This window comes from Anser cygnoides, chromosome 3 (assembly GCF_040182565.1).
Source record: "Anser cygnoides isolate HZ-2024a breed goose chromosome 3, Taihu_goose_T2T_genome, whole genome shotgun sequence".
Classification (NCBI taxonomy): domain Eukaryota; kingdom Metazoa; phylum Chordata; class Aves; order Anseriformes; family Anatidae; genus Anser; species Anser cygnoides.
The window spans coordinates 18450830-18474390 of NC_089875.1; the positions used below are offsets into that span (position 1 = coordinate 18450830).

At 42.6% G+C, this 23561-nt stretch overlaps 1 protein-coding gene and 1 long non-coding RNA gene across 2 annotated transcripts in view; both read right to left on the reverse strand.

Annotated features, from left to right (window-relative positions):
• LOC106043149 (uncharacterized) overlaps positions 1-13110 on the reverse strand; it is a 30293-nt gene extending 17183 nt beyond the window's left edge. Inside the window, exons 1-2 of the long non-coding RNA XR_007168867.2 lie at positions 12572-13110; positions 3339-3423 (exon numbers count right to left, since the gene is read on the reverse strand). This is a non-coding gene — a long non-coding RNA (uncharacterized lncRNA). The remainder of the gene's footprint in view (positions 1-3338; positions 3424-12571) is intronic.
• Positions 13111-20899: 7789 nt separating this feature from the next.
• Positions 20900-23344, reverse strand: LOC125179661 (ankyrin repeat domain-containing protein 9-like). The gene has a single exon (XM_048078424.2). It carries the CDS (start codon positions 23198-23200, stop codon positions 22310-22312), a length of 891 nt encoding a protein of 296 aa, XP_047934381.1. The 5' UTR covers positions 23201-23344; the 3' UTR covers positions 20900-22309.
• Between the last annotated feature and the right edge of the window lie 217 nt (positions 23345-23561).

The window sequence follows — 23561 nt, forward strand, 5'->3', positions numbered from 1 at the left end:
CACATTCATGTGACTTTGCACATCAACAATATATGTGGCTGCTTGTGAACAGCACCACTATTTATTGCTGCTGAATCTATTTTTCTTTAAGAAGCAAAGCTCTGTTGCTGTTTGCATTATTAGCCTGCTCTCCGTTTTCTTACAGCTTTGAACTAAATCCAGTTACCACTTTTTTTTCCTTGAAGTGATCCAGAGCACTGTGCTTCAGTTCACAGGACTGCAAACTGTCATTTGGTCTTTTTTAACTGTAATCATACAAAACAAAAGAAGTTGGCTTTGCCATAACTACTGGGTTTTGCAGCTCTCTCAAAACAAGACACAAATTAAGTGTCTGTGACATTGTGTATTTGTGATACCACTTCAAACATAAGCATTTCCATTTCTGTAGGCTAAACCCTATTCCCTCCTCCTGCAATTTCACATCAGTCCCTAATGCTCTCATTCCCATCCCGAGGGGCTGTGTGCGAACTGGGTATGTGTAATAGACATAGTTAATGCTTTCCAAGGTCCTTTTGTGCATGGCTCTGACTGACAGAGACGGGTGCTGTTTGCAAATGTCAGTGGAGCAATGACCTCAAGTTAATATGGTGAATGATGAAAGAAAAAAACATTCATTCAGCATGTGAACTCTGGGCTGAGATTAGCCAGAAGTACTGGGCACGTACAAATTACTGTTCTGTCAGCACAGCGCTTGGTGGGGTTTTTAAATATTCCAGCTATTATAAGCCATCATCCTCAAGGCAGTGGCAAATGAAAAAAGAGAAGATTCAAAATAGCATTTCCGATGCAAATACCATTGTTTTAGATAAGAGGTTTGGACCTGGATGCTTAGAACAATTCATGACCTGCTGACAGCTGCAGTCCTCAGACTGATGGGAAAGGAATTAGAGTAACATGCACAGAACTGTTTGCAAAGCTCAAAGACAGGACCAGAAGGTATGCAGCCCTTCAGTGGTAGATGCCAGTTTAACTCCAGTCTTGCCAGGAGCAACAGAAAGTTACCAGAATCTCTGCAGCCTGTCTGGCTGCTTGTGCTACTTGCTCTTGTTTCAGTTGCCTGTGGACAAAAGTTGGCTTTCCAGATTCCATCTCTGCAACTGGTGTTAGCAGAGCAGTCAGGGACCACGAAGGTCATGGCAGGTGACCTCTTCTCTCATCCACCCAGTTCTGTTTTGGGGGCACAGCCTGCATTAGCATTCAGGGTGTATATGTAATCTGTAGCTAGCTAAAACTTTAGAAATTTGAGGAAAATATCAGTGATATTTTTGGTGATTTCTCCCCAGGTATATCGTCGGTTCTTTCTTGGAACTGAAACAATGGAACTGTTAGCAGAGAGATTGGAAGAAATGCAGTTTCTCTCCCTCCTCTGACCAGTTCTAGTAATAACTATCACCAGAGGCAGGATTATGGAGGAGATACCAAATTTCTTTCTATCTGCGCTTCCTATTGTTGACTTTGAAAACTACATTCATTTGGGATCAGATTCTATCATAGACTGCTGCTTTGAAACCAGCAACATTTGGGGAAGGTAATAAATACAGAATTTAGAGTATAACAACTTCAATACACACTCTGTGAAAAGAATCTCCTATTCACCTCTCCTCACTGCCTGTCTCCCTTATGCATGCTTCTCTTGCCTTTGTATCTAATCATGTTCATAAACCCTCTGCATCATCTGTTCCTCTCACAGTCTTGTTTACCTGGTTGAGCTTCTTCTATTTCCAGTCATCTATCGGTTTTTCAAGTCTTTCAGAACAGCAAGATCGATAATGTCTTTTCTTAAAGGTGATCAAACGCTAAGACAAAGCTTACTATATTCTCCCCTTGCATTTCTTCTGCCTCCCCATTTACAGCTGCTGCAGGGAAGGGGACGTACAAAAACCTGTTTGAGAGGCAAAGGGCAGTACAAGCCTTCCTTCGTGCAAGCAGCGATATCTATCCTGGGATTGCTGCAGCCTGATAAAACTAACAGACAGATCTTGGGGCTTATTTCTGTTACTATGCTCTGGTGGTTTTTTTGTTTGGTTGGTTTGGTTTGATTTGTTTTCTTTGTTTGTTTTTGTTACTAGCCAGCAGCTAGTAGCTCTCAGGAAGAAAGATTTTTCTGAAGCCTTTTGCTTATTTAATAGTCATTTCACAAGCAGATACAGTTTAGACTGCAAAATTATTTGCAATACTTCTGTAGAACATCTGTCTTCCCCCCCAGCAATCCCCCATCATGTGCTGACCCAGCCCAGAGCTGTTTATTTTAAAAAACAGAGACAGTAAGCTCAAGCTGATGCAGAAAGTGTTCCAGCTGATAGTGACCAATTTATCATTCTCTATTTGTTTTTCCTCTTTCTTTGTTCATCTGCACTGCCTTCTCCCATGATTTCTCTCCGCTTTTCATGTGGGTCACTTACAGAATTATTCACTATGATATTGGATTGTTATAAAGCTACTGAATAGGAATTTCCATTCAGTTCCTCCTGGTGAGGATAAACAAACATTATATGTCCACAATCACCTCATCAGATAACAGATAAGCGAACACAAAATAGTTACTAAACCTCCAACTATGAGTGCTAAGGAGTAAGCATGAAGAAAACGGAGAGGGAATCTGTATTTACACTTACGTAGGTTTTATGTACTACTACTTGTCAAGCAATTGCTCAAATGGTGTACTTTCATTCACTTGCTGCCATGGGCAAAAGCAAATACCATCTGTTTGGAACAAAACGCACACCCAGAACACTCACGTTTGCTGCTGAAAGGATGGTTTGGTGAAACTGCCCGTAAACAGACAAGCTGAGTCAGCAGAACAGAATTATAATTACAAATAAATAAATAAAGACTAGACAGCATTTCTTAGAGAGCTCTGCAAGCTTGCTGGGACCCTTTTAGTAGCCTTGCAAATGTAAGCGGTGTGCAGGCAGTTGCCACTAAATGGTTCAAATGGGAGAACTGCAGCAACTCACCACCTTTCCAGTGTCAAGACTGGAAAACACCTAGAGTCTGTGATTCCAGTGTGGTAAAGTAGACTTCCACTGCCACCTCCTGGCTTTCCCAGACACCAAACAAAACTGAATATGCTAAACAGCCTTCTTCATATCTTATTCCCATTCAGGTCATAGGCCTGATCTAAAGTTTACTGAGATGACCAAGCTTCAAGTCAGCCCTTGAAAATATATGCAGAATGAATGGACACACAGAGACTGCCTTTTGGATCATAAATAAGAAAGAAAAGGTTTGCTGACCTTACACTGCACTCTACACATTGATTTTAAAATACAAGTAAAAATATTAAAATACTTCTACACCTGCTTCCCATACAAATGTGTTTCATTATAGTTTCTCACCTTACAGAAGAAGCAGATCACAGCCTCTAGAGGATCCCTGATGTTGTCCTCACAAACGTTTTGGAATATCTACTTCTTCATTGCTCTGTGAAAAGAAAGTTCTGTAAGCATACAAACGACTATACCCCTGTTTGTTTTATAACATAGAACATATGGAAAAAAAAGTCTCTAGTTAATATTCCTCTTCTTTGCTTCCTATCTTGCAAAGTCTAGCAATATTTCTTACTAATGTTGGCGCAGGTACGGAGATAGATATTGACTTTCATCTCTGTAAAGAATTCTGGCTTTACCGCTCCATAAACTGCTCCAAAAGAATCATAATAATATGATATCACGATTTATAAACATAACATAGCTTTTTTTTTTAAATTTTTATACAATTTCAAATAGCATTTGCTTTCAGAGATTCCTTTTATCTGAACTTATACTCAATAGTAAATCTCAAGGAGATTGTCAGCCTAAGGGCATACAACAATTGGTAACATAAGTCTGTAGGTAAAAAAGGGAATATGGCTTTGGAACTCTTGTTACTCCAAGTCTGCCCTTTCATTATCTATGGATTTGGGGCATGTAACTAATAACTTCCTCAATTAGTAAGGTCTCCCACCTGTAAAATAGGTGAGAATCATACTGCTCTACTGTGTTTCAAATGGAGGTTTACATCACTCCATTCTTCCACATTCATTAGCACTCTGATAGTTCACTGAGCAATATTTCTATTATTAGAAAGATTTTTCAGAAAATATAAAACTAGATGAAAGCAGTGAAATCCACATTATCTCTGCTGTGCAGCTGAGTAACATCAAATTCACCTGGTAGGAGGTCATCTTTTCCTTGGTTTACATGTGTGTGAAGAGGTGATGTATTTTTAATGAGATTTATTTTCATGACAGGAATTGCACTGACAATTTGCATTAAAGATAAGCTAAATGAGCTGCTGAAAATTAGAACTAGCTTCCTCACATTTGTTTCTTTCGATTAACTTGTACACTATGTTAATCTTGGATTAAGCCCTGGCTCATGCCATCTATAACATCAAAGTCATCCTTCCATAAAAGGTTTGATCACCTCCTTTTCTTTCTATCTGTTTACCCTTTGATGACACAGAGAAAAATGATGACAGGTAGCTTGAAAGGACAATTAAAGGAACAGCAGTTTGTTCTTATGTGCTTCCACAAAAATACAGTTGTTTTTTTTTCTCTTTTATCTCAAGTAAAATAGTAACTGTAAAAATTTTCAGGTTTACTTTAAGCACCTAGCAATTTATTGGAATTAAGTCACTTCCTATGTTAATTGAAAATAAATGGTATTATATGAAACCCTAGTGACCTCCAAATGGAACTGAAACCTTTTATGTCCCCAGTACAAATCTCTGTACTGTGTGCTAATAAGAAACTGGTAGTGGGAGATATCTGTTATCATCCATAGGGTCAGTCATATAAGGGAGAAACTCAATCAGCAAACTTGAGGGATACAGGATATGTAATTCATGATCAGATAACACAGATACTTGTCAACAAAGAAACATGGAGACTCCGGAAAACCTTGGATTGTTCTATGCCAGAGAAGAAAGAACAGACATGGGGTTGTATAAATGCTGGTGCTGCTTCCTCCCTGCTTTTGTTTTCCATCTCTACAGCTTCTTCCTTCCTATAATACCAACTCCTAGTACAGTCTCCAGTTTTTGTCCTCTTTATCTGCTTTACCTGCCTGCTGGCCCTGCTCCCCACTCCTCACCCAGCACTGCCCTGCCCTCCACCACAGAAGCAGCCAGCTGTGGGTTGCAGGATGGAGCTGCACGCAGACAGATGAGCTGGCAGGGGAGAAGCTGGAAGACTGGAGGAGATTCACTGCAGATGTCACCAGCCAGGAACTTAGCTGCCATATTCTACCAAGCTTCTGCTGAGGGTGTCCAAATTAAAATTAGTTAGAGGTTATCACTTGGCCAATTCATGTTTTCCTGGAGACAGCAAAAGGGGCTTACCTGATACTGGAGATGCTTCTTTCTATAAAGCCTGGAAGAAGCATGACTTCCAAGTGAAAGCACTGTAAGATTTTTAGCAAGGTTAAAAATCAACTTATTTGCCATATTCTCATTTTTATGTGTGGCTGAGTAATTTTAGATGAAATTTTCCAAAGTCTGGCTGACATGAGCTGTGGAAAAAAGGATCCTTGACAGACAGAGTTATAAAACACTTCAGGTAACTCTGCAATATCTGCCTTCTATCATAGTAGCGTGGAGCCTCATCATATCTTATTGCAGGAACAGAAATATTCCCTTTACCTTCAGCCTCAGAGCATGAAGCACAGGAGAGGCATCTTGAACCTCTTTCTTAACTCCAACAAACACATCAGAAAAAGACACATCATTGTTAAACTGCTGGCATGGTCCTGGCACAGGTGTGCCCTGGGTCAGCTGATACATACCTACAGTACCTGCAAATGGTTTGTGGGGCTGACACATGCTACATATCATTTCCTGTAGGCAGCCTGGATACAGCTACCTTGCTGTGATGGCTGCGCGAGTTCAGCTGTGCTTTGCCAGGTGCTTTTAGTTTGTTTACCAGTGGAGAAAGATGCAAACAGGTTCGTAACTCCAAAAAATGACTGTGATCACGCACACAGATTTTGAGACTGTAGCTTACTGCCCACTTACCACCAGAGAAACATGCCGATTGCGCTTAGGTCTTTAAACTTGCCAAGGCAGTTAGACTGCCTGTTTGGAACAAGAGTTCTTAAAATGGCAGCAAAAGAATCCAGACAAAGGTCATTTTTATACTCAGAGGAGGAAACCAGAAAGGTGGCATATCAAACACATTATTGCAAGATGAAGCTGAGGATCATTACCATTACATTCGATAAACGTCATTTGCATTTATGCTTTTCCCCATTTTGTTCTTTTTATGACAATTTGGCAAAATGCTAAGAACTGTTTATAAGGAAAAGGTTATCGATGTTGGCAGATAGGGGCATACAGGATCACAAAGCTTGAGTTTGAAGAGCATTATTTGCCAGATTCAAATAAAATACCTTTTAGAGCTAGTGAGGAAACATGAAAAAGAACTGACTAACCTGGACAAACAACAACTCCAAAGGTAAGAACGACAGAAGATGGTTTTCAATTGTATGCAAGAATACAAACATAATGGGAGCAATAGGTAGAAACAGGAGCATTCTAAAATGACCTGAAGCAAAGGGAAAACGTAGGCAGAACATCAAGGAACCCTTACAAATAGACCATCCTCGTAGAAAAAAGAGGATCATATATCTGGGGAGAGGAATGAAGAAAATACCTAAGTCAGTCTATCCAGATGTGAATTACAACCAGGGAGTTCAGGTTCAAAGGGAATTTCAAGCTTGATTTTGGAAAGCAAATATGGTTCATTCTGTCATCCTTTCCATCCGAATCCAATGACACAGGTGGATCTGAAGCCTTCTGAGTCTGTTGAAATGAAGATAAACAAACCTATCACAGATAGGTTAATTTAAATTGGATAATTTAAAGCAGATGACTATGGAGGAAAGGGAAAGAGAACCACCTGCCTGACACCACCAGTCACAAATAAGTTGAGCCTACCTCTAGGCTGCAAAACTTGGAAAACATGAAAAGCACTTAGAAAATACACCAAAAAAAAAAAAACACACACACATTCTGACAGATACTGCAGCCCCCTTCAGTTAGGAGAAGAGTTCTGAAGACCTACTGCAGAAGCCACTGAATTACTAAAGTTAAAAAAAAAAAAAGAAAAAAGAGAGTGATACTGTTCTGAAAATAAAAATAAAAATGTATTTCTGTGTTTAGATTATTTAGGTAAATTATCTATGTGGATTAACTTGGCGGGAGGTGAGGTGAGCCTGCAGCCAGCTCCAAGAACTAATACTACACTGAAATGCAAATCTTGAGGAGCAATTATACAAAAGTCCTTACTAGGCAAATTTTTGGGGAAAAATTAAAAATAGATTGTAAAGAACAGCCTGACCAGAAATGAGGCAGCATTGTGTGGAATATCAATTGCTATATCAGGGTGAAGAAATGACAGGAATGTGCTAAGAATGTCAACCATGACCCTGCTGTGAAACACTGAAGTTCCCCAAAGCATATAGCAAGAGTAACTATACTGTGAGCCACAAGCACACACAGCAAAAAAGACGAGCTGGATATTAAAGATGCATGCTCCAGCCCTGGGAGAACACCCTCACCTGCAGGAGAGGGCAAGGTCACTTCTAGAGTCCGTCTTGGGGGCCTGACCTCTCACAGCTGCACAACATACTATCAAAACCAAACTGAGCATTCTGCCTCCCTGGTTTTGCATACGAATACAGATCAAGCCCTCTTCTCAGTCTCCTTTAGCAAATTAACATTCTGGATCAGGTGAAATTGATTGCAATTCACAGACACAGGCAGTGTTTTTGTGGATTTCTGCACATACAGAAAACTCAGAGACTCAAACCCTCTCGTAAGCTGCTACCAGTCAGTGATCAGTTTTCTGACATTTATTTGCACAGGATAAAAGAGGCGAGCATGCTTCTTTGTTAACACTAAGTCCTACAGCAACGTGGCTTCTTGTAAAGAACAAGCAAGGTTAGATTTTCTTCTGCACCTTGATCGACACAGAGGAGAAGTAAAACCTTTACAACTGCCTAATTTTCACAATTCATGTGGACCAACTACTAGAGTAAAATTAGTACATTCCTGCTGAAATAGAGTAAAATTAGTACATTCAAAAAACTGCTGAAATGCATGCCATTTGGCCATTATCCCGGAAAAGACAGAAACAGTGTCCAGTGAAGCCCGTCCTGTGGGTCTGTCTATTTTGAATGTTGAGCCTGTGCTCAATACTCCGAATGTGCTGCCTGTCCCAAGGCTGAGGAAGGGTGATCTGGTAAGCTCGCAGCACCGGTACGAATGGCAGCTGGGAGGAGAGCAGCACAGCTGCTTTCTGGATCACAAAATCAAGAGAGAAGAGCACTAGGCTTGTTTTTCATCAACTGCTGCTGCCTGGTTTTGAAGATGGTCCTTCGAACAGGGTGATGTGACAATTCTCTGAAGGGCTGCATGTGATTCTAGCCCGTGCTTTGTGTCTGCTAGGGAAGCACTACGCAAACTTCGGAGTTTCAGCCGTGCAGCCCTTCTGCAGCGCTACACTAGAAGGGAAGCTGTGTGACCACATGCTGCATTCAGAAGCTGTGGCCAGGAAACATGGTTCCTGTCTGCTGCATGTTCTGCTAGTGTCAGGCAGCAAAGGACCATTCTCTGCTCCAGCACCTCAGTTTCACATTTGGGAAGCAAGGGAAACAGCACTCACGTTCCTCTGAAGAACATTTTTACGGTAATGGGGTTAAGAAAGAATCACAAGGAGACACTGCTGCTGGAGCTAAATAGATGCATACCTCCTCCCCGCTGCTAGGCATGATAACACAGGACTTCTAAAATAACACAACATCAGGCAGTTTTGCTCTACAGTGTTATTTATTACTTTTGAGTCTGTTGTCTCTATTTAATCTTTTCCTGCCTGGAAGAACATCACTCCATCAGTGAATCAGCATCTCCAGAGAGGATATGAAATGGAACCATGTTCATAGTATGCAGCCAATCGCTGTCTTACCACTCAGTTAATGTTCCTCAGTGGATTAAGAATTATTGTCCTAGTATTTCAGCTTAGTCCATATTTAGAGCCCCAGTGGAAGAATTAAGGAGTAGATGAAACAGTACATGCAAAGCTAGTTTCCAGAGCAATAAAGGAGCGTGTTTGCTACCTCAGTCACTAAGGCAGGTACTTAAGAATCAGATGTCACAAAGCAGTTCATTTTTCACAAAACCTTGAGTAAAGGGAGAAAAATGTATTTGGATACCACATAGGATTTCCAGCAGTATTGCAGGAAGCAAACAAAGATAAGCTATTTAAACAAAATTATTTTAATCAGTATAATTATAGACTGAAATATGACTCCATAGTCCATGTGTTATTATTTATCACCCAGTAAGGTACTTCATGGATTGGCCACAGAAAAGACTTCGCAGCAGCTGACACATTTGTCCTAAACCTTCACTCACAGAAGATTCCCCCAAGAGGTGAGGTCTCCAGTGAGAGAGGGATTTTCTCTCAAGTTCCTTCTCTACTCCAGGCATATTTCTGCAGCTCAATATCTAGCCACTGCTCTCTCATTCTCTTCTCTACCTGACATGCCTGTGCATATCTCTGACGACTAAGGATTGTTGAACTTCAGGTGCTCTATGGGATTCTGAGCTGTAAAGTGCAGGAAGAAATGCTCCCTTGGAGCTTCATATGATCCTCACTCTTCTGCAGCTGCAAGTATCAGTTGTGCAACTGTAAACTCTCAAGGCTGACTCACCGCTCCGAATCTATTTCCCTCAACTTAGCTTTGCTGTGGCAAAATTGCCACCCCCACTTCTCTTGCTGACTGAACACCAAGCAAAATTTAATCCTGATCTTCCTCTGTGTGTCTTCTTATTCCCTTTATCTTTTATAATTAAGATTCTGCCATGTTCTTTTTCCTTTATTTAAGTAACCAGGAGGAAATTCTTTACTCAGGGGGTGATGAGGCACTGGACCAGGTTTCACAGAGAAGGTGTGGATGCCGCATCCCTGGAGGTGTTGAAGACAAGGCTGAAAAGGGCTTTAAGCAACATGGTCTAGTGGGTGGCATCCCTGCCTAGGCAGGGGGGTTGGAACTAGGTGATCTTTAAGGTTGCTTCCAACCCAAGCCATTCTAGGATTCTCTTGTTCTCTCTACTCTTTTTGCACGGTAGGCTAGGTCTAAATACCAATGGTTCTTCCTTTGCAATGTTTCTAAGACTCAGGACAGATCATGCTCTTACCAACTTTCACCTTATCTCCTGCCTAACATTATTGCCCCCTTTCTGGCTTCTCTGACACTGCAGTCAACACAAAGCACAGCTTCTAGATCAACCTCATGCCCCTGCATAATGATTGTTGACACTTTTCACTCCTCATCTCTTGACTTCCCACTATGGCATTATTTCCTAAACCTCTGTATCCCAAAGTCGTTTTATCAGCCTGCGTATCTGTTTCTGACATTTACTTTGCTGTTCTCCTTTTCGTTCTGACAACAATGAATTGTGAACACCAACTATGATATGCTTTTCGCTCTATTCTCTTCCTTTCTTTCATATGCTGCCATGGCATAAGTGTTTATCTCCATTTTTTGACTCTACAGATCAGTGACTCTTCATTTGCCAATGGAGTTGTCTATGCTCCAGCAGCCACGTGCAATGACAAAACGACATGTGACAATATTATCCATCTTTTTTCAAATCTCTTGTCAAAACCTATTTCCTTCTAAGACAGCAACAGACATCATAAAACCAGAATAACCAAAATACACAGTACCATTTGGCTTGTTGAGATCTACAACCATGTATTTCTTCCTTCTGCTGCAAGAAAAAACTAAATCCATCCAGTAAAGGAAAAAGAGACAGTAATTGTGTTACTGAGCACGTCGTAATATAGAGAGACCAAGAAGGAAACCACAAGGTTTTGAGTTCATTGTGAACACATTGCCTCTACACTGAACTACACAGTTGAACACACCACTACTAGCTCCATTGCTGTCAGATATTTTACACACCCATTCCTGGGAGAACCGAGTGGGGCTGCTGGAACCCATTACACATTTTCCAGTGATAATGTGCAAGCTAAGTATAGGTATAGGTTTACATGACGGTATGTGTTGGTTTCCTGTCTGCTTCTACAGGTTAGCTGTTTACTAACTGTACTAATTATGTTTTCTTTTATTAGTTCTTCCATGCTCTGTGCTTGCTATTGTAAACTGATACCAGGTATCAATCTTAAGCATTCGTGAAGCGTTCCATTGTTAGGCTGCCTCATTCTAATCTGGCCTAAAGAAAGATGAAGGGAATGCAATTTATTTATTACACTAATATGAGGTTTCTTCTCGAGAGTCCCAGGACTGCCCAGGGCTCGTAACATCTTCCTGCTATCACATCAGAGAAATTTCTGATTAGTCAATTCCAAATACTACCATGTGAACATCACTTTGAATTTGGTCCTTATGTTGATATTCAGTGTAGCTCATGATGTTTCGTCATGGGCCTGACCTCGACCAGAAAGCAGGCAGGTAAGTAAGTGTCTATGGAAAGTGATGTTAATAGTTGGATTTGGGGCAAGGAAAAGGAATAAAGTGCTTGTGCATCTAGCTCATACATCATTTCTGCTCTTATTTTCCACATTAGTCCATGCATCATACCAGATGACTTTGTTGTCTGAGAAAATGGAGGGACATCTTCCCTTGTGGGGAGGTAGATAATGCTGTTAGTGTAAAAGAATGAAGTGGACTCTTATGAGCTCTTTGGCCTGTGTTTTCCACCCTCAGTGTTCTGTGATTCATCTAATTAAGGTACACAGCCTGTAAAACAGTAGGCAATTTTGAACTTTCTACTCATTAGCTGGATGTGAATGGAATTTTTTTTCCTCCTGGCTGTCTTCCATTTATCTGTGGCAGTTCTACATGACTCAGTGAGATGCCAGAAGGGCTCATGATTGCGTGGGTTGCCTCTGGCAAAGGCAGCAGCTTGAAAGTAAGTGTCTGTCTATCAGACTTTTACTTCTCTCTGAAAACAAACATTGAAAAGCCTCTTCATAGTGAGGCTGACCCAGCTGCCGTGTCTTGTTGGGATATAAGATGATTAATTTCTTTCTACATAGCTCAGTACTTAAACCATACATAAAGGGGGCATAAGGGCTTGCAGATAAAGCAGGGATAAAAAAAATAATCTGATTTTATGCTTAATGAAGAAATAATTTTCTTAAGAACAAAAAGCTATTTGCATCCAGAGCTTATAAATTGCATAATTGGAAATACATATAACAGTCCTACAAGGATTATTTCAGTGATTCTGGCTGAATTAGTCAGGAAAAAAATATATATACTAGAGATATTATTAAAACAGGAGGTTGTGAAGACTTCTAGGATATATACAGATGTTTTATTTTTGGTTTTGCATATAAAGCTGATTTTTAAGTTTGGAAGGTCTGCTGATTAGGCTGGAGGCAGACAAAAGTGAAAATAAAGGGCAGACTTTCAGATCAGAGGGCTATAGCTTCAGAAAGCTATACTGATTTTTGTTAGCTGACAGATTAGGCTATCAGGCCTGCTGCCAGTGTCTGGGGAGCTATTTGAGCTTTACTCAAACGTGCCAGAAAGACAGGTAAATACATCTTTGGCAGTACCTTTCTTTGCTCCCTGTGGGTATCAACCTCTTCATCAGCCCTTTTCTTTCTGCACCAGTCAAGCACGCGAACAGGCAGCCTCCCTGCCCCCGTACAGAGCTCCTGCCGCATCGGAAATGCCTTCCTTCTTGTCTGGCCGCAGTGGGTTTCACCCACCTCCTCTTCAGAAAGGGAAAAATGGTGACACCTGCAGCTCCACCTCATCCTGCTCCTCTGTGTAATGAGATTTTTTTGTGTGCAGGAGTAGTGCCCCAGCAGGGCTGCTTCAGGTGCGTGGAGCGGGGCTGGCATTTACGTGCTTTGTAACATACAAATATGGAGCCTCTTAGCTCAGCCAAAACAGCTTCTCCTGTTCTTCGGAGAGAACAAAGATGAGAGGATAAGAAATGGCTGATTGTTCTTCATGACTGAAACACATTTTTGCCCAGCAACCCCACTAGGCCCACGAAAAACAATTCTCTTCTGTTCACAGCTCTTTGTTTACTGCTCAGCTCCAGGATCAAATTCTAGGGTACCTGAGGCCCTTCTGTTGCTCAAATTAAATCAAAATTTTGCCAAAAAAAAAAAAAATCACCCAAACTGTTTTTGCTTATTTGAATTAGGTTTGGACACAGTGACAAAAACGGCGTCACCCTCGTCCACTGGGGGCTGGTGAGGGGCAGCCGACGGCGGCAGGTCCCGCGCTCACCCCGCTCAGGGTCGCGACGCCATCTTGCGGCCCAGAGAAACTCGGCGGCCTGGCGCCTGGGGGGCGCCCTGGGATGGGCACGCTGGAAAATCTTAAAGTTGTCGTAAAAAAATAGGCAGTCTGTTGTAGAAATGACCATCAGTAGCAGCTGCACGGGTGTAAGGGTGGCAGTGATATTACTAAACGTGCTACAGCTTTGGTGGCAAACAAGCAGGCTGAAGGAAGGGAGGGTTTTTTATAATCCCTTCATTTTTATCCTGCCTTTCCCAGCTGAATTTTCTCTGGTTTAGGAGTTACAGGTCTTACTTTATCTTCTAATAAATGTAGTTTTTGAGCTATCCCTGTGGAGCTTTTGGGGTACTCATAATGCAGAGAGGGAAGAAAAAGACGAAATGAATCCACTTCAAAACTGTGGCAATTCAAGGACCTGTTGCAAAAATGGAGGAACTGTATAGTGTCAAACAATAGCTGAGCAACACAGGCCTTTCTCACAAAGCCACAGGAATTAGAGGGAAAATATATATATATATACGTAATGCAGGGCTTTCGTTTTAAAATACACTTTTTTCTTGCTTTTAGCTGGTGAGAGCATGTTCATTAACAGCTTCCCCGGGTTGAACAGTCTTTAAATTTTATTGAGGATGATATATTATCTCACTCTGAGAAAATGAAAAAAAAAAAAAAAAAAAAGAAAAAAAAACAGTAGTAATATTTGAAAATATATCTATAACATGAGAAAAATAGCATTGAAGACCTGGAAACTTAGAAAAAGAGACTGCTTATACTGTCACCACCTAACACCTTCCAGGCAGAGGAGCAGAGACTTTTGTCCTATAGTTGCTCATTTTCTGCTTCAGTCAAATCCTCAAAATCAGAAGATGGTTTTCTGAAAGATCATCTAGATTTTGCTCACAATTTGAAGACAATGCTCTTTCCACTGTGATGGCAGTTGATCCAGAGGGACTGTCATAATAACTCTGAGAGAGAGCCTTTAAATATTTCTTTCATGAATAGGGCCTAATTATGTTGAGCATAACGTAAACATAACACAATAATGTTCCTCCTCCAGACAGTTTTGAAATAAAATCAATAAGGAGAGGCAGAAGTAGAAATGGTTGTCCAACTTGTATTTGTTCCAGAATCGAAGGTAGCTTAATATAGCATAAAGATTTCAGGCCTGTATATGCACTGCTGTATTTTAAAATGTGTCTAAAATGGAGGGACATGGATTTGATGGATGGACCCCTCGGTGGGTAAGGAATTGTCTGGATGGTCACACTCAAAGAGTTATGGTCAAGAGCTTGATGTCCAGGTGGAGACCAGTGATGAGTGACATTCCTCAGGGCTCTGTATTAGGACTGGGACTGTTTAACATTTTTGACCATGACACGAACAGTGGGATTAGGTGCACCCTTATCAAGTTGGCAGATGACACCATCCTGTGTGGTGCAGTCAACACACTGGAGGGAAGGGATGCAGTCCAGAGGGACCTCGTGAAGTTCAACAAGGCCAAATGCAAGGTGCTGCACCTGGGTCGGGGCAATCCCAAGCACAGGTACAGGCTGGGCAATGAATGGAGTGAGAGCAGCCCTGAGGAGAGTAACTTGAGGGTGTTGGTTGATGAGAAGCTCAACGTGAGCCAGCAATGTGTGCTTGCACCCCAGAAAGCCAACCATATCCTGGACTACATCAAAAGAAGCATGGCCAGCAGGTCGAGGGAGGTGATTCTTCCTCTCTACTCTGCTTTTTTGAGACCCCCACCTGGAGTGCTGCGTTCAGCTCTGGGGCTTCCAGCATAAAAAGGACATGGACCTGTTGGAGCGAGTCCAGAGGAAGGCCACAAGGATGAAAAGAGGGATGGAATACCCTCCTGTGAAGGCAGGCTGAGGGTGTTTTGGTTGTTTAGGCTGGAGAGGAGAAGGCTCTGGTTTGACCTTATAGTGGCCTTCCTGTACCAAAAGGGGGCCTACAAGAAAGCTGGAGAGGGACTTTTCATCAGGTTATGTAGTGATAGGACAAGGGAGAATGTCTTTAAACTAAAAAAGGGGCAGATTTAGATTAGATATAAGGAAGAAATTCTTTACTCAGTGGGTGGTGAGGCCTGGACCAGGTTGCCCAGAGAAGCTGTTGATGCCCCATCCCTGGAAGCAGTCAAGGCCAAGTTGTATGGGGCTTTGAGAAACCTGGTATAGTGGAAGGTGTACCTGCCTCTCTGGGGAGCTGGAACTAGGTGATCTTTAAGGTACCTTCCAACCCAAGCCATTCTGGGATTCTATGATTCATGAAAACATCCTTCCATATGAGACCATCTGAGCTATATGGTAGCCAGAATGTAGATGGCAAGGGCATTGTATTGCCTCAGGTTTGAGACTGACACCTGACACTCTCTGTGGTATGGTGTTCAGTTTTGGGCCTCTCACTACAAGAGGAACATCAAGGTGCTAGTGTGTGTCCAAAGAAAGGCAATGAAGCTGGTGAAGGGTCTAGAGAACAAGTCTTATGAGGAGCGGTTGAGGGAACTGGGGTTATTTAGCCTAGAAAAAAGGAGACTCAGGGGAGAATTTATCGCTCTCTACGAATACCTCAAAGGAGGTTGTAGCAGGGTGGGTTGTGGTGGGGTTGCTCTTCTCCCAAGCAGCAAGCAATAGGACAAGAAGAAATGGCCTCAAGTTGCACCAGGGGAGATGTAGGTTGGATATTAGGGAAAACAAAACAAAACAAACAAGCAAACAAGCAAACAAAACAAAAAAAAACACTGAAAGGGTTTTGAAGCATTGGAACGGGCTTCCCAGGGAAGTAGTTGAGTCACCATTGCTGGAGATATTCTGAAGACATGTAGATGTGTTTCTTAGGGATATGGTTTAGTGGTAGACTTGGCAGTGCTAGGCTAATGGCTGGACTTGATGATCTTAGATGTCTTTTACAACCTAAATTACTCTATGATTCTATGATTCTGTTGCAGTTTGGAATTGTTCACCCATTGTATTATTTATTTGTCTAGCTGTATGCTGGACATTTTGTCCAAAAGAATACTGTGAGAAGCAGTATCAAAAACTTTGCTGAAATCCGAAAAGATTGCATCATCTGGCTTCCCTTGGTCATCTAGGTGGGTGACCTTGTCATAGAAGGAAATTACGTTCATTAAACAGGACTTTACCCTCATGAACCCATGTTGGCTGTGACCAATGACTGCACTGTCCTTTAGGTGTTTTTCAATAACTCCTAGAATAATCTTCTCCATAATTTTACCAGGCACTGAAGTGAGACTGACAGGCGTGTAATTAACAGGGTCTTCTTTCTTGCCCATCTTGAAAACTAGAACAATGTTTGGTAGTTGTCTGGGACTGCTCCAGATTCCTAAGACTGTTGAAAAATAATCGAGAGAGACAGGGAAGGTTGAAACCAATAAGCCAGAAAACTTGCCTCTGGGGACTACGTTCTTGGGGGCAAAGTAGTTAAATCTCCCACTAGAAATACAAAGAGATAATCTTGGCCATTATTTTTTTTTTTAAAGTCGAATCAGGGAAACAATTCCCCTCTCCACGTTCTACCATGAAAACAATAATTTATTGTGCAATCACAGTCTGAAGTACTAACTCCTTTGTTTATACCTTGTACATAGTGCACTAGAGGAGATTTGTAGGTACAGTTGGCACTGGAGTGCAAGCCTTGTGATGGTGTCATCTGAAACAGTCTGAGTAGCTGTTTGGCAGGTCAGTAGAGGAGTTTGGCAGGGCTATGTTTCTACACAGATGCCAGTAGATTGTTACCCAGAGGGAGGTGGCACAGTGAGTAACAGATGCACATCTGCCTGTGGACCTTCAGCAGCAGCTGACCATGCAGGAAAAGTTAGAGTTGGTTCTGGAAGCCTTACAGAGAAATGCTTCCTTACAGAGTTAAAACCTTAGTAAGGAAAGGAGCATGTTCACTGCATACAAATGAGATAGGGGAAGGAGCCTGCCAGCACTGTTATATTCACTGGAAAGAGCTTTGTCATAAGCTGCTGTGAGCTGAGCTCTAACATAAAAGATGAAAATCTTCAAAACCAATTACCACTTGGTCCTGTTGAGCCCCTTCTGATTCACCTTCACCTTACAGCAAGTCTGTGAAATGTGGGTTCACCTCATCACTTGGGGTCATCCCCTGGCAGCACAGCCAGCTATTACAAGCCTGTGAAAGAAAATACCATGTTCTTCAGATCAAATTTTTGGAGGTAATGGCTCAGCAGTCAGAATGAAGTAATCAAATACCAAGATGAGCCAAAGCAAAAGCAGCTGGTGGGTGGTTTTGACCAACTGGCTGATAAAAGACACATCAAATTTATACTGCAAGTTTATTATGGCAATGCAATCAGATTAAATAATTTTCACAGCTATTATATTTATATAAGGTATATATATATTTTTTATTCCCAGCACGTTGCAATCTTTTCATCTTTAGTCATGCAGTGAGTAATGTACAAACACAATTATATGGAAGATTTTTTTCCCTAAAAAAGAGAAACCAAAATTACAAAAGTATGGCTTTATAAGAAAGTTAGAATCATAGAATCATTAAGTTGTATCATACAATGAACATTGTACTAGGGCATGGCAACATTCATCAGTAAACAACAGCATCAGTCCCTGTCATGCTGAAGACAAAAAAAGCCAAGGGAACTAAGAACAGGGAAGTACCCATCAGTGTTAGAGAATATATCTGTATACATTCAAAGTATGAAAAATGTAAAAAATGTTTTCAGGGATTAAGTATCCATTTATTTATATTCTGAAGTCAGAGTTACGGAGCTTTGAAGAACACATTTTTTCTTATACCAACAAGCATCAGCAGTGGTGCAACTGACCATTGTAAAAAGTGTTAGTTCAGGTGTAAAGAGATGTAACTGAGGTCAAAATCTGGCCTGTCCTCCCTGCTAATGGTGCTGCAGAAACAGTAGCATAAGATTGGTAAATCGTATGTGGCTGAATTCTGCTGTCAGACCAGGAAAAAAGAAAGATGAAGATGTACATTGAATAGATTTTGTTTAAAAAGTCGGTTCAAGAATTAGATGTGTCCACTGTCACAAATCCTTTGCTGGATGATTGTGTCTGTTGGCATGAAGAAGCCCTTGTGTTTGATGCTTAGGGACAGAACGCCTGTTTCAAAAGCAAAGCTGCTGTCTCTTGGAAAGAGAAGACACATTCTTACCTGTTAGCAGCACAGTGCTTGGGACGCAAACTTATTTCATTAAAAGGTTGCTTTCTTAAGGCATTGATCACTGTTGCGTATGAGTACTGTGGTGTCTAAGTACTGTCAGTCAGTTACGAATTGTACCAGAAGAGGGCAGACATACATGTGTGCACATACAGGCACACATACGAACGCAAGGTCACTCAGAGCTCACTGAAATGATGCTCACTGATACTGAAGTAAAACACAGACACATATCCTATCTTTACAGTGCTACTCCTGACAACTGAAATCAAATAACATAACCTATAATCCAAAGATTAGCACAGACTGATCCCTCTTTCTTTTCTTTCTTGCTTGCATTCTTTTTGGCAAGTTCTGAAATAAAAAGCTACCTTTACTTACTATGTCTATATGCAAAATGTAAACATCACTACACAGCACCTAGCACTTTCTTTTATTAGCAAAGTCACTAACATATTTGCCATGCGAGTACAGGGTTTTTTAAAGACTACTGACTGTCAGATAGCAGGAACAGTGGAAAATATATAGAATTTACTTTTGCTAATAACCTGGCTTGGAAAGAATGAAAAAAAATGATCAACACAGAAAAGGCTGAGGTAGATTTGTCTGTAAATGATGTAATGTCGCTGTACTGTAGCAGACAAATGGAACGTCAAACTAACAGGCAGGTCACTGCAAGATTAGTGAACCAGGTTTAGGTAAAAGATCCCTTCCCTCCAGCAGAAGGACATCCCACCCTGCACTCTTATGATGGAAAAACTTGTTCGGTAAATGAAGCACCATGATGCTAATGGCCCTAAACCCTGGCCCAGTGGGACTGTACATTGAGGTCAGGTAGTAGGAGAGTGGCCAAGGCCCAGACAGTGCTTGATATTTTCTTAAAATGGTCAGGAAAAGCCGAAATGGCAGAGCTCTGGTGTGATCCGCTGCCTGTTGCACCCTGGGCTAACAACACCTGAGTTTTTGCATGCTGGCCAGCAAACAGTCAGAAGCCTTCTTCCAGGCTGTGATACCAGGTGCAGATATGCCCCAGAATTTGAGTTTCTTGAGCAATTGCTCAGAATCAAGCTCTTATCCTCTGTCTTGGCTGGTGGATAACCTCACACAGGCACATAAAGCATTCTGCTTGGTACAAAGCCACCTGAGTGCCAAAGTGCCTGAACTCTGACCTTTGCACTGATCCCCAACTATTAGTCAACAAATAATCCCTGCACCATTTTAGAAGCACTTGCTCACAGTGGGTTGCTCTGGCTCTCTGGACATACATCCCTGCCCTGTTAGAAAGAGCTGCCTCAGTAATGCCAAGAATTCCCACCTGCATCATTTGGTTTCTAAGCTGAGCAGTCCTACTGTCGCTCCTGTCTTTTTTGAAACTCTTTATAGCATCAAAACTCTCATGGTATCAAGACAGTGCAGTAATGGTTGATGATTTACCATCCCTCCTTTGGATGATTTACTTTCCCTCCTCTCTGCTCCCAGGGCCTAATTACTATTCTAATAATAGCCATCGCCAGCCTCCTCTGCCTCTCGCCCACTGACATGCGGATAAGATAGCACATGGTTGCTGGGGACAAAGTGAATCCTGCTTCTCTGGGCTCCAGGGGTGCCACAGAGACTATGCTCTGCAGAGTCGCTCTCAGCAGCCTTGGGCAGCAAGTGCCTGCTTTGTCCTCCTCCTCCAACACTGCCTTTCTGGAGGCTGCCAGGGCAGAAGCAGCTCAGCCACTACTTGTTATGCAAATCTGCCTCTGGCTCTGCTCTGTTTCCTGAAGCTGTGACAGCCTCCACCTGCCAGTGTGCGCTGCAGCCTCTTTGCAAAAACCTTGCCCGAGATTTACCCTGGATTTCTCTGCCACTATTCGTGTCCTCCCCTCCTTGAACAAGGTAGAATAGACTGAGATGGGAGAGCAGAGCAAGTCTCCAGAGGCAGAGCTGAAGGGGCACCAACAGGGAGGTGTGATTGCAGGGGAAGGGTTAACCTTTTTGTGGCCTGCTCACCACTCGTAGGTCTGGCTGGCATTTTCTCCGCCTCACCAAGTGTGCATCTTCACCTAGAGCAGCGCAGGCAACGCTGGCACAGTGCTACCTCCCAGCACCTGGGAAAGGGTGTGCAGGAGGAGTGTCCCAGCATCTCCAAAGGGCCCTTCCAGCTGCCTCTGGCACAGCCCCACAAGATATCTCCACCTGGCCCTGGCTGGCAACACCAGTAGCCTGGCACACGGGAGGTACCCTGAACACAGAGAAACCAAGCAGAAGTGCTCCACGTGCTTATTAATACAAAAGGGTGTAGCTCTGGTACAGCAGCCCTGGCACAGGCAGAGAATTAGCCAGATAAGACTGGAGACGTTTTTGTGCTGAGTGGTTCCACTGCTCACAGATGTGAATGCACAGGTTGATCGCACATCTTTTCTTAGCCAGAGCCTTGCAGAAAGGGGTTTGTGCCCCACTGCCTTTTACACCAAACGTATTCGAAGAGATGAGGGATTTATTCACTGCTGCTCAGTACGGATCTTGGAAAATGTGTTATGCTACTTCGTTATAGCACAGGATTACACTTACAAAGGAAGGAGAACATTTGGGTCCAAAATAAGGGATGTTCCCCAAGAGGGATTTAGGATTCTTCCACTGCTCTGCTGGTGCTGGGCACAGCCAGGAGAGCAGGACCAGTGCCTTGAACAGACAGGACTCTGCCTGGGCAGGGCATTCCCAGCCCTGCAAGGACAGCCCACTCCTGGAAAGCTGCAAAAACACCCCGCCTTCAGTTCCCATAGAAATCAGTGGGAACTTTTTGTATTTTCCAGGATCAGGCCCTCTGTCTAGACTCGGGTGACAAAAATACTCTGACTGACAACAAGAAACAACTTCTAATGGCAGGATGTCATGCCCACATTTCGGATAACTAACAAGTGCCCGTGATTCTCAGACCCACTGGTATATCAAGTCAGTGAGCTACATCACTTCTGGAGACACAGTCACCCCTAAAACACAAGTGAAGGATAAATAATGTCACTCATGAAGGACAGGGCTACCAGCGGACCTGCTCTGATTTGCAGTTTTTTACTGGACAGCAGGGAAAATGGTTCCCTCCCCACTGCACAGCTTTGTAGAGACATCAGGGCTGGGTTGCCTTTAACCCCCTCACTCCCATGTGAGCCAGGATGCTTTCCACTAGCTCTTCTGCCTGTCCCAATTTGCCCCTCGGAATATACACCCACTGGCCCTCTCTAAGTGCATACAGTCCATGCTATGACCTACTGTCAAGTAACTCACTAAAATCACACACTGCAGGACTAACTTTACGTCTCTGCAGTATCAGCCGTAGACTTCTTGGTTGTTACTAGAGGATACTGGATCATTGTTAGAAAGGAAACCTGATGTTTCAATCCATCCTGTTCATACACAGTAGTATTTTTCCTAGTATTTTTCCTGCCAGGGGGTAGGACACAGTCGTGCAGTTACACCCTTTGAAAATCCTACTGCAGGAGTTGTTCCTTTTCACCCAGGTACATTACACAGGATACAGTTATATTGGGAATTCAGATACACTGATACCAGCTGACAGCTGAAAAAACAAACATAACACAGTCTCAGCTACAGTTAACCCTTCACATGCACAACAAACAGAAAACAAGGAAGGCTTTTGTCTTTAAAAGTGCCGTGCCTGCAATCAATTAGGAAAAAAAAAAAAAAAAGGAAAAGAAAAAAAAATCACAAACATTTAAAATCTTGTCACAAAATATTGGATTTTCCAGCATAGCCTAATAGGATAAGTATTAAAATCACACTAAAATACACAGGGTGCTGGGTGACCAGGTCCCCTAAGTTGCCTTTGAAAATCCAAGACCCAGCAAATAAAGTCAAGGAAAAACATTTACCACATTTTTTGTCGTTAGCTTTTTGCCATAAGATGGTAAGGGCTTTAGTGCCTGAGGTATAGGTAGTTCCTGGATGCTTTTGGGGAAGTGGGATGGAGGCAGAGTCTGGAGAATGGTTTGCATAGCTTGCAGATATAAAGAAGCAGGCGTGTTCCCCACCAGGCTGTTGAATTTGTCTTCCCCCAGCAAAGCTGTCCAGTGCTCTGGATGGTCTTGTAGAACTTTCCGCATCTTAAATTGTGGGTTGGGCATGAAGAGCAAGAGGTAGTCGAGGCAGAGCTTCTTTGATGCCACGTTGACTTTGGAGTCCCACATCTGTTCCAGGATGACGTCCAGCGGGGTAAGTCCTTTGCTGTCCTCTATCCTAGGAGAAGCTCCATTGCCAAGGAGGATGAGGACCGTCTCTGACCTCAGCAGTTCACAGGCAAGGTGTAGGGGTGTTTTCCCATCTTCCAGATGAAAGCAGCCAGTCCTGTTGATGTAGGAGTTCAAGCTGGGGAGCTTGTGTGCGATTTTGATGATCAGCCCCAAGATATCTCTCCTGTCATATGTGACTGCCATGGCCAAGTGGGGAGCAGATGATGGGCAATAGCAGAAGTGTTCCCCAGGCACCTTGAGAGCCTCCTCTGGAAAATGAGACAGCAGATACTGAGCATAAGGCAGGTGGTTATGCACCACTGCATAGAGAAGGGCTTCTGAAGGTGAGTACGTTCTTAGGCTGGCATTTTCCTCCCAGTAAAAATATTCCATAGTTCTCATGTCTTCTAGCATCCAAACAGGCTTGTGATCTCTCACAGCCTGATAGAACATATAGGATAAGAACTTGCAGTGCCTGCTCTGATCGTCCTGCAGGCTGGCCTGGTTACTGGCCATGGCTCAGCAAATAAAGAGCTGCTCCCCGTAAAATCGCTCCAGATGGTAAGATCTGTGCACTTGGAATGCAGATCCCGATGCTGCTGCAACCTTCAGGCTGTCATTGCTGCCTGGACTGCACTAGCTGGAATGCATGGGCTGATCATCTCCACCCATTCATTGTTTTTCCCCTCACTGCAGTGGTTTTGTTTAGGTAAGCACAATCCCACAGGCTCGGTTAACCCATGCCATGCAAGCAGATGGTTAGTAAATATATCCTGCTCTGTGTGTGGCGCAGGTTACTGGAACGCTGTCAGACTGCAAGCGATTTTATACACACACAGCTAGAGAGAAAGCAGGGAGAGACTAAAATTAGCTTGAG

Bases quoted from the DNA above. Each gene is read 5' to 3' on its own strand.
- LOC125179661 (XM_048078424.2), bottom strand. From the start codon at position 23,200: ATGGCCAGTAACCAGGCCAGCCTGCAGGACGATCAGAGCAGGCACTGC.